The 14,455-nt window shown below is 38.1% G+C and overlaps 1 protein-coding gene across 1 annotated transcript in view; it reads left to right on the forward strand.

The window, feature by feature from the left end:
• Positions 1-238: 238 nt before the first annotated feature.
• Positions 239-14,455, forward strand: part of bin3 (bridging integrator 3) — a 107,662-nt gene continuing 93,445 nt past the window's right edge. Inside the window, exon 1 of the mRNA NM_001123044.2 lies at positions 239-363. Within this exon, the coding sequence (NP_001116516.1) occupies positions 356-363 (8 nt within the window). The 5' untranslated portion in view covers positions 239-355. The remainder of the gene's footprint in view (positions 364-14,455) is intronic.

Below are 14,455 nucleotides of genomic sequence, written 5' to 3' on the forward strand. Positions count from 1 at the left end.
GAGACACCTGGGGATTGTTTCTTGACATTTCCTCAATACTCGTCGACGACAGCCGTTAAAAAGTTTTTTCTTTAAGAATGTACAGTATGTAATGCTGACAATTAAGCACTAATACAGTCAATTTGAAATGTGTACAGTAATTCTAACCCCAGTGAGATGTGAATCTCGCGCGGTACCTGTTGCGCGTGTGGTTTGACCGCTCCGCTTTCCGTAGTTTAAATCCTCTCTCGACCTCTGACTTGCAGTAAACTTCTCTACTTCCTGCTCGCCGTCCGAATCTTAAAGGCTGAAAAGGCGATGTTTTTGAAGAAAGGGGATTATATGTCGATTGATTTGGATTAAACTTGAGTCCAACATGAGCTGGTATGTATAACAACGCTTTTGTGAGTTAATAAATAATAGTAATTCGTTTGTTTTGTAGCGACTTGAAGTGCCGCTGCATGTGTTCCAAAACATAGTGAGCTACCTATCTAGACTGCACTTGAGCGCGCGCTCGAATACAGCTAAAATGCTGCCTAGTTAGGGAGCGCGCTAGTTTTTGACACACAACTGTTGACTGGCTAGCAAGATCGCGAGACAACAGTTTAGTCATGTTTCAGGGAACAAATGAGTTTAACTGCCTTTAAACTGATGTTTGGAAGCTGAAAAATCGAGATGTGTCATTAATTTTTTGTGTTTATCAACGTAAACGTATATTTCTTGTTAGCCAATGCTGGTTTTCCTTAGATACAGTAGTTAGCTAAGTTAGCTCACAAGCCCTCGGAGACACATTGTTTACGTTTTGATTTAACACTCTTTTGTGTAATAGCAAATATAGTATGGTAAATGTGGTTTTATATTCAGACATTCTCATTAATAATATAATTTCAGAAAAGTATTCTTTGCTAATTCTAAATAGGGAAATCATATTAGCAGCAAATGACTATTAAATTACAACATTGTTTACAGTCAATTAGATAGTGTTAATGTTGTTTAGAAGTCATACTTGCATGCTAATTTCGATTGAATATTCAAAGTAACATGGTAAACAATATAGAGACTGCTAAATGAACGAATGTGCGAATATAAAACCAACTTTACCTCTATTAGTATGCAAGTCTGCATCCAGATAGGCTACTATTGGTACACCTTGTGATATGAATTATAGTTACATCATGAATCATTTACAATGAGCTTTTAGACTATTTGGATTCAGAGATAGGAGGGTTTTTTGCACTTTGTTATCACGGGAACATTAACTTGTCTTACTCTGATTTTATTGTTAAAGTTGGTTTTATATTTGCCCATTCTTACTTTTAGTATTACAACTAATAATCATATGGAATATATATTAGTTAATTTTCTTTCGGCTTAGTTTATTAATCAGGGTCGCCACAGCGGAATGAACCGACAACTTATCCAGCATATGTTTTAGACAGCGGATGCCCTTCCAGCTGCACCCCTGTGCACCCATACACACTCTTTCCAGTAGCGTAAAGTAACAAATTACAAATACTCTAATAACTTTGAGTAGTTTTTCTCAGGAATTGTAATTTACTAAGTAGTTGTATAAATATGTACTTATACTTTCACTTAGGTACATTTTTAGTGTTGTATCTGTACATTTACTCCACTACTTTCCTTCAACCTGCAGTCGTGTCTTTATTTCTTTCTTGTCTACGGGGATTAGAGAAATCAGTCCTGTTATTCCTGTCTTATCAAATCGCACATAGAAGACAAATCGCATCGTAATGAACTACCTCAAGACATGAGTGATTTATAATTGCAGCAAACAATTTGAAAGCATTAAAAGTGTCCAGAAAGATGTCCAAAACCTTTACATGCATTGACCCAGAGACAGTTTAGATGCATGTAACGGATGAGAAGATGACAGATGTTTACTGTATGATGACCGAAATGGCCTTAAACACCCAGCAGGCACAAGACATCAAAACATGATGTCAGATTGACGTTGTACCCCAACGTCCTGGGGACGTTGCATTTCGTGGTTAAATAAAAAAACGGATTGGCGTCAGAACTCAACGTCAGGCCGATGTGAGAGTCCAAAGTCCAACCTAAAATCAACCAAATATCAACGTCTAATGATGTTACAGCTTGAAGTCGTGTGGACGTTACCGATATGACGTCTATCAGATGTTAAATTTTGATTTCCATTCCTGACGAATAAATGTCAGTATTTGAAGTTGGTTTAAGATGTTGGCAAAATGTTGGATTTTGATCACTTTCTTATGCAACCTAAAATTAACCGAATGTCATATATATATATATTAGGGCTGAACAAAAATCTTTTAAGCTTCGATTTCACAGTATGCATCCGCAAAAGCCGCATCACAGGATTATATGATTTATTAAAAGTAAAAAAATAAAGACATTATTAAATATTATTATTTTAAAATAATTTCTGACCATGTTATTTTACATTTAATTGTTAAATTTCAGTATTTGAATACTGCTGGACTCCCCAGAAATCCATAAAGCACTGTTTATTTATTCATTTTTGTCGATCTAAATTAAGGAAGTCTTTCTAAATAGAGCTATTCAAATAATCTGATGAAATTATATACATCACAATATACATGGCAATGTCAGACTTTTCCAGTATCGCGAGAAGGGATGGGTGATATCAGTTACAAAATACCCGTAACTCAATAAAATAAAAAAAATACTATTTAATTTAATAACGGTAAAGTGTCCAATCGGTCTGTGCAATGAATTATTACAGTGGCACATGTGCAATGCAGTTTTGCATTCATGAGTCTGTTTACAAACAGATATTTACTGACATTTTGCTTTCACTCTAAATTTACTCATCATCAATCGAGTGTTTGAAATCACTTCTTTTTGTTTCCAGACATGGTTTTGTATCACAGAATGAGCAAGATTGTATTTTATACTGTGACAAAGGCTAGGTCAATTAGCTTTGCGATATAAATATACTTAAGTCTTATTAAAATGCCTAGAATGGCTTAAAGGGCACAAATAAACCATGTATTTTCATTCATTCATTCATTCATTTTCTTGTCGGCTTAGTCCCTTTTTTAATCCGGGGTCGCCACAGCGGAATGAACCGTCAACTTATCCAGCAAGTTTTTACACAGCGGATGCCCTTCCAGCCGCAACCCATCTCTGGGAAACATCCACACACACATTCACACACACTCATACACCACGAACAATTTAGCCTACCCAATTCACCTCTACCGCATGTCTTTGGACTGTGGGGGAAACCAGAGCACCCGGAGGAAACCCACGCGAATGCAGGGAGAACATGCAAACTCCGCACAGAAACGCCAACTGAGCCGAGGCTCGAACCAGCGACCCAGCAACCTTCTTGCTGTGAGGCGACAGCACTACCTACTGCGCCACTGCTTCGCCCCATGTATTTTCAAATAATCTATATATAATCCAAATAATATAGGCTATGTCTAAAATCGCATACTTCCATACTATATAGTACGCTAAAAACAGTTTGTGAGCCGATTAGTATGTCCAAATTCGTAAAATTTGAAAAACAGCGAGAAGTATCAAGATGACATACTACTTTCGCCGAGATTCTGAAGTGCACATCAGATGACTATGCTATCCCATGATGCACCGCGAGAGAATTCTTGAATGGGAGTGAAGTGACGCAACTGATGTGGATAGGTCACATGATCATGACAAAATAGCAGCGTTTCATTCATACTGCTCGCTCTGATACTGTATAGAACGCACTTTTCTAACAGTCGAGTAGTAAAGTCAAACTCAAATGCAGTAACTACTCAGTATTAGGCAATTTCGGACGCAGCCATAATCTTTATCATATGCTGCTGATGTCTCTTTTCTGTAATCCAAATGTGGAGTATATATATGTAGGGCGCCCCCTAGCATCCAGTATGAATAAAACAGAAGTAATGTGTAATGTGTTAATCGAAATGAAATGGAGATCGTGTTTCGACATGTGCTGTGATTCTCATGCGCATCTGCTCAGGGAAACACGGCTCTGTGATCAGTAGTAAATCTCAGACGAAAGCCCAGAGGTCACAGTTTTCAGACTGAACGGTTGACTTGATTGAACTTGGGGAAACTGTGGAGATGATCAAATGTCGTTCAATAGTTTTGGCTCATAGTTTTGTGACCAGACTTGACTAATACATGCAAAAAAAAAAGAGAGAGAGAGATAAGGTTGCAGTTCATAAAGTCCACTCTATTTAAAAACAATTCCGCATTTTGACGTCATTAGTCGTCAGTTTTTGTCGAATACAAAGTGAGGACACTGCTTTTCTGGCCGTCTCTTGTAAGATATTAAACATCATTTGCATTGTCAGTCGATCAACTTTAGAAGCCGAATTCACGTCACAGGGCTGTACTGAAAGGTCAGCGGCCAGCAGAGGATGCTTCAGTTCCAGTACGCACTTCGAGTTAGGGTGAAGGCCTGAATGAGCCGGCAGTGAAAGGATTCTTTATAAACCATTCTGACCCGCTTCATTCATACAGGGCCTTTTGCTAGATACAGTGACGTGGTCGTTCTGACACTGGGGTCGCCCTGACAACAATTGCAGTTTCCTAGCTGTCAACCGAGTCTCTGTACTCCTCGCAGATAAGATCCCGACATAAAACTTGCAGGCTCAACAGATAGAGCTCCTATTAGCTGGCTTTTCTGCTCCGGCTGTTGTGTAGCGTGAGTCAAGTTCGCCTGTTCTTGGTGTAATTTTGAAATCAAGTCTGAACGAAGCTTTGTTCACGCTACTGTCACTACTGCGTCTGTGATCAGGCTGATAACGTCAAGCCTTAGATTTCGGAACAGGGTACCTTTTATGAATCTGTGCATCTGCGAACGGAGAGGATCTGAGAAAGTCGACATGAAAGCCATGCATCTATTTGGGATTCATTTAGTCTGCCTCTGTCGTCTCTGCTAAATTGCCAGCAGTAATTTATTTAACCACAATTTTAATTGTAAAGTAGGGCTGCTTGATACGGGAAAAATATGCGATTTAGTGTTGTGTTTAGGATTTAACATTAGCCCCTTTCACACAGTAATACCGATAAATATTCGGAAAATTTCCGCAACGACTTTAACGGTAGATTCAAAAAAGCACTCTTCACACAGGCGAGGACGTTACAGAATTTTTCCAGAAAAGACCATTCACGCATCCATTCCAAAATACCGGTGAATTCTGACGTCATTAACCAGAAATGAACAGCAGCGCTTGTATTTGTAAACATTTGACTACATTACAAATTCTGTGGATGGATCAGTACTGTATACAACTTTGATGAAAACATATGGAGGAACACTTTCGCATGTCGAGATGTACATGATATGTGTGTGTGCTGGCGCTCACCGACTGCTTCATGTGCACACGCGTCAGAGCTTGAAGGTAAATACAATGGCTTATCATAAGCATTTTATCGATAATTTTTCACAGTTGACACTAAGAAGGAACTTAGAAACGTTATCTTACTAAAATCCAGTAGCTAAATGTGAAACGTATTCAAAGGCTTTTATTTTCATAAACCGCGCGGGGGTGAATGCCTCTGAATGTTCTGATTGGCTGGAGTAGACGTCTCACGTAGACGTCTCGCTCTTTCCGTCAATCTTCCTTTTGCGTTCACACAGCGCAGCATTCCGGCAAATTACCAGCAATCTTACAACTTCTCTTTCCGGAAAACAGCCACAACGAATTTACTGTTATTTTCAAAAAGGGCCTGTTCACACATACAGACCATTCTGGAAAATTGCAAGTAATTTTCTGGACAGGTCTTTATGTGTGAAAGGGGCTACTGACACTATTTTCCTTAGAAAAATGTAATTTTTATTGGCTATGTTTTTTTAAATCAATTATTTATTTAATGAAATCAAAATAAACAGATATTTTTTTTTTCCACATCTAATTCATAGTAATTCAGACAAAACAAAAACAAAACAAAACAAAAAAACAGTGTCAAGGTGTAAAAATTTTAACTACCTAGGTGCAGAGTCTAAAGCGTATGGCGCAAAAGCATTAACGGCGTGTCTGAATCCACTTTTGCTATTTTAAGGACAGAAAAATAATTCAGTATATATGAGCAATATCACACAAGTAAAAGTGTGCTATGGCTGTATATCAGCACTGGTGGGAGGCGTGCATTGGCACGAGGCCGCAGGCCTGTTTATACAACAGTTCGACGGCACAATCTTGTACATAAAAAAGAAAATCAAACACAGAGAGTCTAAAACCCTTTTGTAGGAACTACTTTCTTCCGCCATTCATTGACATCTGCAGCTGATGTCAGAACAGCTAAAGCCGTTACTAATTCACCAACGTCACTTTAGAGCTAGTAATTGAATGATTCTCTATAGCGTAATGTGAAGCGGCGCTTCTGGTGTGTGACCCTCTTAAGGTGATGACAAAACAGCAAATTTTGCTCACATTTTAAGATTATACGGCTGAACATGACATGAAATGCCATTTGTTTACATAGTTTTGTCACCAGACTGCTGTTGTGTTTGCGATAAGGAGGGACAAGGCTGAATTTAGCTTCTTATTCGCAGCTTCTTATTGACTTTATCCGGTCCACCTTAAGAACCACGAGGCTTCCATTTTTCAGGGTGAAGAGGCCTTAGTGTGATGTTACTGGCAAAATATTGCACGGCTATCAGCCAATCAGATTCAAGAACCAGACAGAACTGTTGTATAAATACTTATAAATAAGTATTCAATAATCTGATACATGTAATATCTGTATGAGGTTTTTAATGACATTTAATACATATTTTTTGCATAAATCATTTATGAGCAGTAGGTGTTTTCAATTGTTTGATTAAAAAAAAAAAACCTGCCTGTTACACATGTAAATATGATTATTTTTTTCCCTCAACTCAATGTTGATTGCTGAAGCAACATAAAGTTTCTGTTGACTTTTGCTGATAGGGGAAAACAGTATGTGAATGCAGTCTCTATTGGGAACACCAAGGTTGTGTAAATATCCTTCCTTCGAGGAGACACTTCCAGTACAACCTGTGACTTAAAGTGTGTTTGACACCTCTGCTCTTGCAGCTCATTTTCTGTGGATTTGCAGTTGTTCGTTGTAACTTTCCTTCAATTCCGGGTCACTGAAGCGTGAGAGTGGTTAGTTTTGGTGATTTTGGATCTTGCGTTAATCTTTAAGTTTTCCGAACAACCACAACTGTGATGCACAATAGTGTTGCATCATCGGTCTGGGAAATAGTGGCCAAGGTGAAATATCCAACACTGGCGCATCGGAAATGCGTGCTTGTGAAACTGCAAAGATGTACTTCAACATTGATTGTTTCTAGGTATGAACAATACAGGGCATTATGATGCCAACAACGTGTGTTTCTTTTCACACCAATGATATTTATAGGGACATATTATTGACAAATATTGTCAAGTTATTTTTGTGCCCCCTTTTAGTGCATGTGCACAAAAAGACAATGGGATATATGCCAAGCTAGTGTGTTTCCAGTACTGATAAACTTCCGGTGACCTGTTATTGTGAGTTTTTTCCATTTTATATGGTTTCTTTTACAGCATCGATGTTGTAATGTAATTCAAATACAACCAGTAAACAGACTTTGCCATTAATTTAGTTGCTCAAGTGTAAAACGAAACAAAAAGCCGTTTGCTCGCACGCACCCGTCAGAATCGGCAGGCTAGCGCAGAAGCTCCATTGAATATACTCATATTCAATATGCTCATATTATAAAGATATGGTGGGGGGGAAATGTAATTTAATGCAGTGCTTCTTGTACAATCTGTGACCCACTTTAAATCGAATATCACTCGTCTAGTGGAGATCACTGATTTTTAAAGAAAACAAACCTTAAACGCGCCAATTTTGCATTGGCACACAATTAACCAGAAACGATTGACTTAGGTTATTGGCAAATTAAAAGTCCTATAAGCATGCTTTGGCATATACCCTATAGGTAGGTATCTCTGCAGCCCAGAGAACTCGAAGTGGGAGGGACTTATATGAAGCCAGATCGGTCTCAAAAATAAAACGTTTGCAAAAATAAAACTCATACATGCACCGCACGATTCACAAAATCCAATTCTTAACTTCGAAACACAATTCAAAAATATACAAATTCTATTTTCAAAAGGGGAAAAGCAATAAAATCGTTGCATGATTACTGTAATGTTTAAAAAGTTCCATTTAAAAGCTGTGAAGGTCACGTGACCATCAAAAAGAACGCAGCATCTCATTTCTCATTTCTCTGTTCTCGTGGTCTCCTAGGTTCGTTAATTCGAGGACACCTGGCATGACCGTTCTCCACAAGAACGCAAGTCCACTCTATGCATTCTTGGAATTGAGAAACAGCCAATGATTGTTTTTCCGATTTTAAACTGCAGGAAAGTGATTGAAATTCAGAACTTCTTCTGAGGGAAAATCTGATCACAACAACCATTAAATGGCTTTCAGTGATGATGTGAAACCAATACTCGAAGACCACACATTTTAGCCAAGTATTACTGGAATCTTTTAGAATTTCCCAGATTTGTCTCAGACAACCAATTCATGGCTGAAATCGCACAGTGTGAGTAAACCATACCCAAGGTAATGTATTTTACATTTCGCAAAAATGTAGGTTGAGGCGCATTTGAGTCTGGCTTAGGAAGGTGCTCAAAGGTATTTTGGTGTCAAAACACAATCCCAGCGCCAAAGTTCGCTCTGGTGAGCGGTTTTGAACTGCTGAAACGATTTTGGATTCTTTTAGTATTTATATAATTTCACTTCTTTTTTTTATTTTGTTTAAAGTATATTGACCTTATTCTAAAATGCGGAAGTGCGCCTGTTTTCGCGATTGTCTTAGAACTTCCGTTTCAGTCTACTAGGGGAGAAATGACAAGGAATAATAAACGGCAAAAAACGGTCAAACTACTTGCTCTACAAACAAATGTTTGCATGACTATACAGACCAAGTAGAATAATATAACAAGGAAATATCAGTTTGCAACATCAAACAGCGAAACGAGCAGTTTTTAATGTATAAAAATGAATGGAAGGGAATGAGACCGGAGTCTAGTGCTAAAAAGATTCAAATGGCAGCGCCCGCTCGTCTGCGGAGAATAAGGTCAATACTGGGGCCTTCAAACTAGAGGAAAATTATTGAAATTCAGAACATCTTCAGCTAAAAGAAGTTTCTCCAACGTTCTGGGCATTTTCTCTTTTTCAGAGCATTTTCTGTAAACCCTAGAGATGGTTGTGCATGAAAACCCCAGTAGATCAGCAGTTTCTGAAATACTTAGACCAGCCTGTTTAGCACCAACAACCATGCCACGTTCAAAGTCACTTAAAATCACCTTTCTTCCCCATTCTGATGCTCGATTTAATCTGCAGCAGATCATCCTGACCATGTCTACATCCCCAATGCATTGAGTTGCAGCCATGTGATTGGCTGCTTAGAAATTTGCGTTAAAGAGCTGTTTGACAGGTGTACCCAATAAAGTGGCCGGTGAGTGTATATTGCGTGAATGGTTGTCATGTCCATGTGTTGTGTAAAAAGTTAATATATTGATTATTGTGACAGGCCTAATCGTTACTGTAATGTAAACCTTCTCATACCATGAAACCAAATGTTGGTCATACTGTCCAGCCCAATGCACCAATATAAAACATCATTATATCGCTTGTTACCACTGCTGCAAACAGTAAATCCATTTTCTGTATTTAAAAGCAATCTAGGAGAGTGTAAAAGCAAGCAGAAACGTCTACAAATCTACAGTATGTCTAATAATAACAAGATTTTTATAATGCATGTCTGCTTCAGTCACCAAAGTTTCTATTAAGTAATCTTCATCCAAGCTATATAAAGGCTTATGGGAAAATACCAGGGGTTTATTGCAGGAACTTCCTGTCTGTGGTATAATCAGAGAATATGAAATATTGTTTATGGACATTGTTCACGTTGTGGCATCCGAACGTTTTGTTTGGCAAATGATGTATGATATCATTACAAGGACGCTGCTAAATACTGACTTTATTATGTCAACCAATGGCGCCTTTTAGACATCAAAACAAGACGTAATGAGTGGTAATTAACCTTCCGTTTTAATCTGTTAATTACAGCGTTGCTCCAAACTCAGTGGAGAAACTATGGACATCAGCTTGTGTCTGTGGAGATAACGCTCACGTGATGGCCACTGTCAGAGTATTTTTGGTACTGTTTTATTTCTGTGTGCAAATTTAGCAACTAATTAAAACGTTGCTGTGAAGCTTGCGCTGCAACTCGGTGCATGTTTTATATAGACGAACAGCATCTGTACCTTCCTTCTGACAATAAAATGCCATGAGTGGCAAAATGATAGACAAACTGAACATATTTGATGATTATTACATAAAGCAGATTTTGCTGGATTGATATTTCCAATTAATACGTACCTCAGCCTACATTTTTGCAAAACATAAAATACGTTACTCCGGGTATGTTTCGTTGCACATGTCAGACAACAAATCCACTAGAGGGTGCCGTCTACACCAGTGCTTCTCAAACTGTGATATAGTATGGTATAGTAGAAAAAAATTAACATACTTTTAATGTGTACGATAACACCCATGTGATCTGTAAACTGATTTTAATAGGCTAAATCTTTTATTTTATTTTCTATTTCCTAATGTTTGTTATGTATTCTATCATTTGAAGCTAATTTCCTTCCCATATTTGTAACGTTTGTTGGGGCGTATCTCATATTTTTAGATCCCAATGTTGACGGGTATAGTTAAATCACTTTTCTGATCTAATTTCTAATTTAAATATGCAAATCCAATTCATATATTAAAAATACAAGTTAATGTTTAGATTTCAGAGATATACAAATAAGTCACATGTATTTCAAAATGTATCAAAAAGAGTTCATTCATTCATTTTTTTGTCGGCTTAGTCTCTTTATTAATCCGGGGTCGCCACAGCGGAATGAACCGCCAACTTATCCAGCAGGTTTTTACGCAGCGGATGCCCTTCCAGCCACAACCCATCTCTGGGAAACATCCATACACACATTCACACACTACGGACAATTTAGCCTACCCAATTCACCTGTACCTCATGTCTTTGGACTGTGGGGGAAACCGGAGCACCCGGAGGAAACCCACACGAAGGCAGGGAGAACATGCAAACTCCACACAGAAACGCCAACTGAGCCGAGGTTCGAACCAGTGACCTTCTTGCTGTGAGGCGACAGCACAACCTACTGCGCCACTGCCTCGCATCAAAAAGAGTTTCTATATGAATATGATGATTTTTATGGGATCCAAGGAACATTTCCAGGTTTTGATGAATAGGCTACTGTATGTTAGTACTTTACGTTTAGTTTAAGCACAACAGTTTTCTGTTTACTTTAGGAAAAGTGCTATTTTAAGTTAATTTTTAAAAGCACACGTTGACGTTTTTTTATTTTTTACCTGTAAGCACAGTGCAGTGTTAATATTCAAACTATTAATAATGTTAAAAGTGGCTGACAATAATACATTTTCATATCATTAGGAAGTAATCTGCCACATTCTTGAACTGTGCAGAGCTGCAGCTGCTTAATTAAGCCTATTACGCTACTATATTTCAATACTGGTCATTATGGTGGTACTTATAGAGACTATTTATTTCTTAGGTGGTACTTGGTGAAAAACATTTGACAACCACTAGTCTACACATTTCACCAACAATTTGGTCATCTGAGACAAATTTGGGAAATTTTCAATAATTCCAGTAGTTTTAGTCTTGGTATAAAGGCCCGTGCACACCGAGACGGTAATTGCTCGTGTTTTCCATCACATTTAACGCCTCATGACTATATAAAGGGCATCAATGTGATTGTGCACACCAACACGCAAAACACCAGGTGCAAAAGCGTAATAAAAAAAAAAACGCCTCATACTCGTTTTTTTTTATTTATTTGACGCGCCGCGTTAAAACCTTCTCCACCAATCAGGTTGGCACTTTTGTTCAAGTGCAAGGAGCTGCTGAAGTTACAGTACACAGCACTTGGAGGAGCTCAAGCCTAAAACTGTTAGTGCGAGCGCTGTCAATGCGAGAAGATGGCCAGAGGTGATATGAACGTGGAGCTGCTTATTGCTCTGTGAACAATAATCCTTTATTTATCGCTAGAGCTGGAACTGCTACTTTAACCATTTATGCTTGTTCGAGTCACCAGTAACTAACAACAAGCGTGTGAACTTCCTCTCTTCCTCTTCTTCTGTGTTACAAGCGGGTGTCGGAAGCTTAAAGTTGTGTAGCGCCATCTAACGTCAAGGAGTAATTTTGCACTCTTCTGCTTGACGCCAGTGAAAATCGCTTGGGTTTGAATACGGAAAAAACGTCTCTTAAAACGCTGACGATAAACGCAAAGGAAAAGCGTCCCGGTGTGTAGGAGCCTTAAGATTTGTTGGTTTGACGTTATCACTGACAGACACTTAATGGCCGTTGCGAACAGATTTTCCCTCAGAAGTAGTTCTGAATTTCAAACACTTTCTGTTTGAAGGCCCCAGTATATTTCCTCGAAATAAAAAAAAGAAGAACTGAAATGACGTAAATTCAAACATAATCCAAAATCGTTCTAGCAGTTTGAAACTGCTCACCAAAACTAACTTTTCAGAGGGATTGCGTTTTGACTCAAAACACTTTGAGCACCTTTCTAAGCTGGACTCATACGTGGCTTAACCTATATTTTAGCCGTCTGAGACAAATGTGGGAAATCCTAAAAGATTCCAGTAATCCAAGGCTAATATCTGTGTGGCAACGTTTCTCCAATCTTCTATTGTCCAATTTTGGTGAACCTGTGTAAATTGTTGGCTCAGTTTCCTGTTCTTAGCTGACAGGAGTGACACCCGGTGTGGTCTTCTGCTGCTGTAGCCCATCTGCCTCAAGGTTGGACGTGTTGTGTGTTGCTCTTCTGCAGACCTCAGTTGTTACTGTTGCCTTTCTATCAGCTGGAACCAGTCTGGCCATTCTCCTCTGGCATCAACAAGGCATTTGCTCCCACAGAACTGCCACTCACTGCATAATTTCTCATTTTCAGACCATTCACTGTAAACCCTAGAGATGGTTGTGCCTGAAAATCCCAGTAGATCAGCAGTTTCTGAATTATTCAGCCTGTTTGCACCAACAACCATGCATCAAAGTCACTTTAATCTCCTTTCTTCCCCATTCTGATGCTCGATTTGAACTGCAGCAGATTATCTTGACCATGTCTGCATGCCCAAATGCATTGAGTTGCTGCCATCTGATTGGCTGATTAGAAATTTGCGTTATCGAGCAGTTGTACCTAATAAAGTGGCCACTAAGTGTATACTGTTTTTTTTAACTATAGTGACACTGACACCTCCAATGGAGATAGAGATGTTGCACAATCATGTTGCTAGAATCTGTTTTAATGTGTGGACGGTATATATATTGCATCACCAAAAATAAATGAGGTCATGTCCATGTGTTGAGCGATAAGTCCATATATTGATTATTGTGACACACCTCATTATGCAGTAACAACATATTCTATCTAGCCCTATTAGTGCATCTTAAGAAGAGTTAAAAAGAGATTTTTTGTTTTTTATTTGGCCTCTTGAAGAACATGGGACCGGATCTTACAGCCTGACCGCTTACTTAAATAAGGCTGTATGCAAAAATGGACTAGTATGCGAAGAAAGTTTCCCACAGTACAGAATCATCCCACTGAATTTCTTCCTTCCTGTCAGTACCTTGACATCCTGTCAAGCCTTGACATCCTGACTTAAAGCAGTCTGGTAAAACTAGCTCTGGTGTTAATGTCAGCATTAGCAGATTATGAATGAATAGATCATCGACTGATAGTCATTATTTATTCTGTAACGTTTGCATGTTTAACTTTCATGACACATTAAAGCACATTCTTCACGCATACTTTTTTTTTTCTATACCATAAAAGTAAACGGTGACAAACTGTCAAGAAAAGAAGTTATAAAACGCACCAGGAGAAAACCCATAACTACTAGTACAATATGACTCATGTGCTATATTCACATTCATCTGAGCTCATACAATGGCTTTCTAGGGAAACAGGCCCAGAGGTTATTATTGTAGTAATGCATAATTGAAGGAATTTCGGATAGATTTTAATTTTAGGTTGTTTTTCAGTATGACACAATATACGAATAAGCTTGTAGATGACAAATGTATATGATCCGTCATCTGTGTATAATTATATGATTTTCATTCAAAATCTGAATGTCTTCTTGTCTTCGAGCAAGGTTTCATTCAGTATTAAATGTAGGATATTAGGCAGGAGAAATAACACAAAAAATAATTGCTGCCTGCAAGTACCTTTTATTCTATTCTAATTTATTTCGTATTATTTTTGTTGTTGTTGTATTGTTTTATTGATTTATTTATTTATTTATTTTAGAGCCGCTAATGTTAGTAGTTTACATAAAGCATGTTTATTTTAGTATTTTTGTGTTGTGATCTTTTGTTTTTGTTTTGTTTTTTAATTAATTAATTTAT

This window comes from Danio rerio, chromosome 8, assembly GCF_049306965.1.
Source record: "Danio rerio strain Tuebingen ecotype United States chromosome 8, GRCz12tu, whole genome shotgun sequence".
Lineage (NCBI taxonomy): Eukaryota > Metazoa > Chordata > Actinopteri > Cypriniformes > Danionidae > Danio > Danio rerio.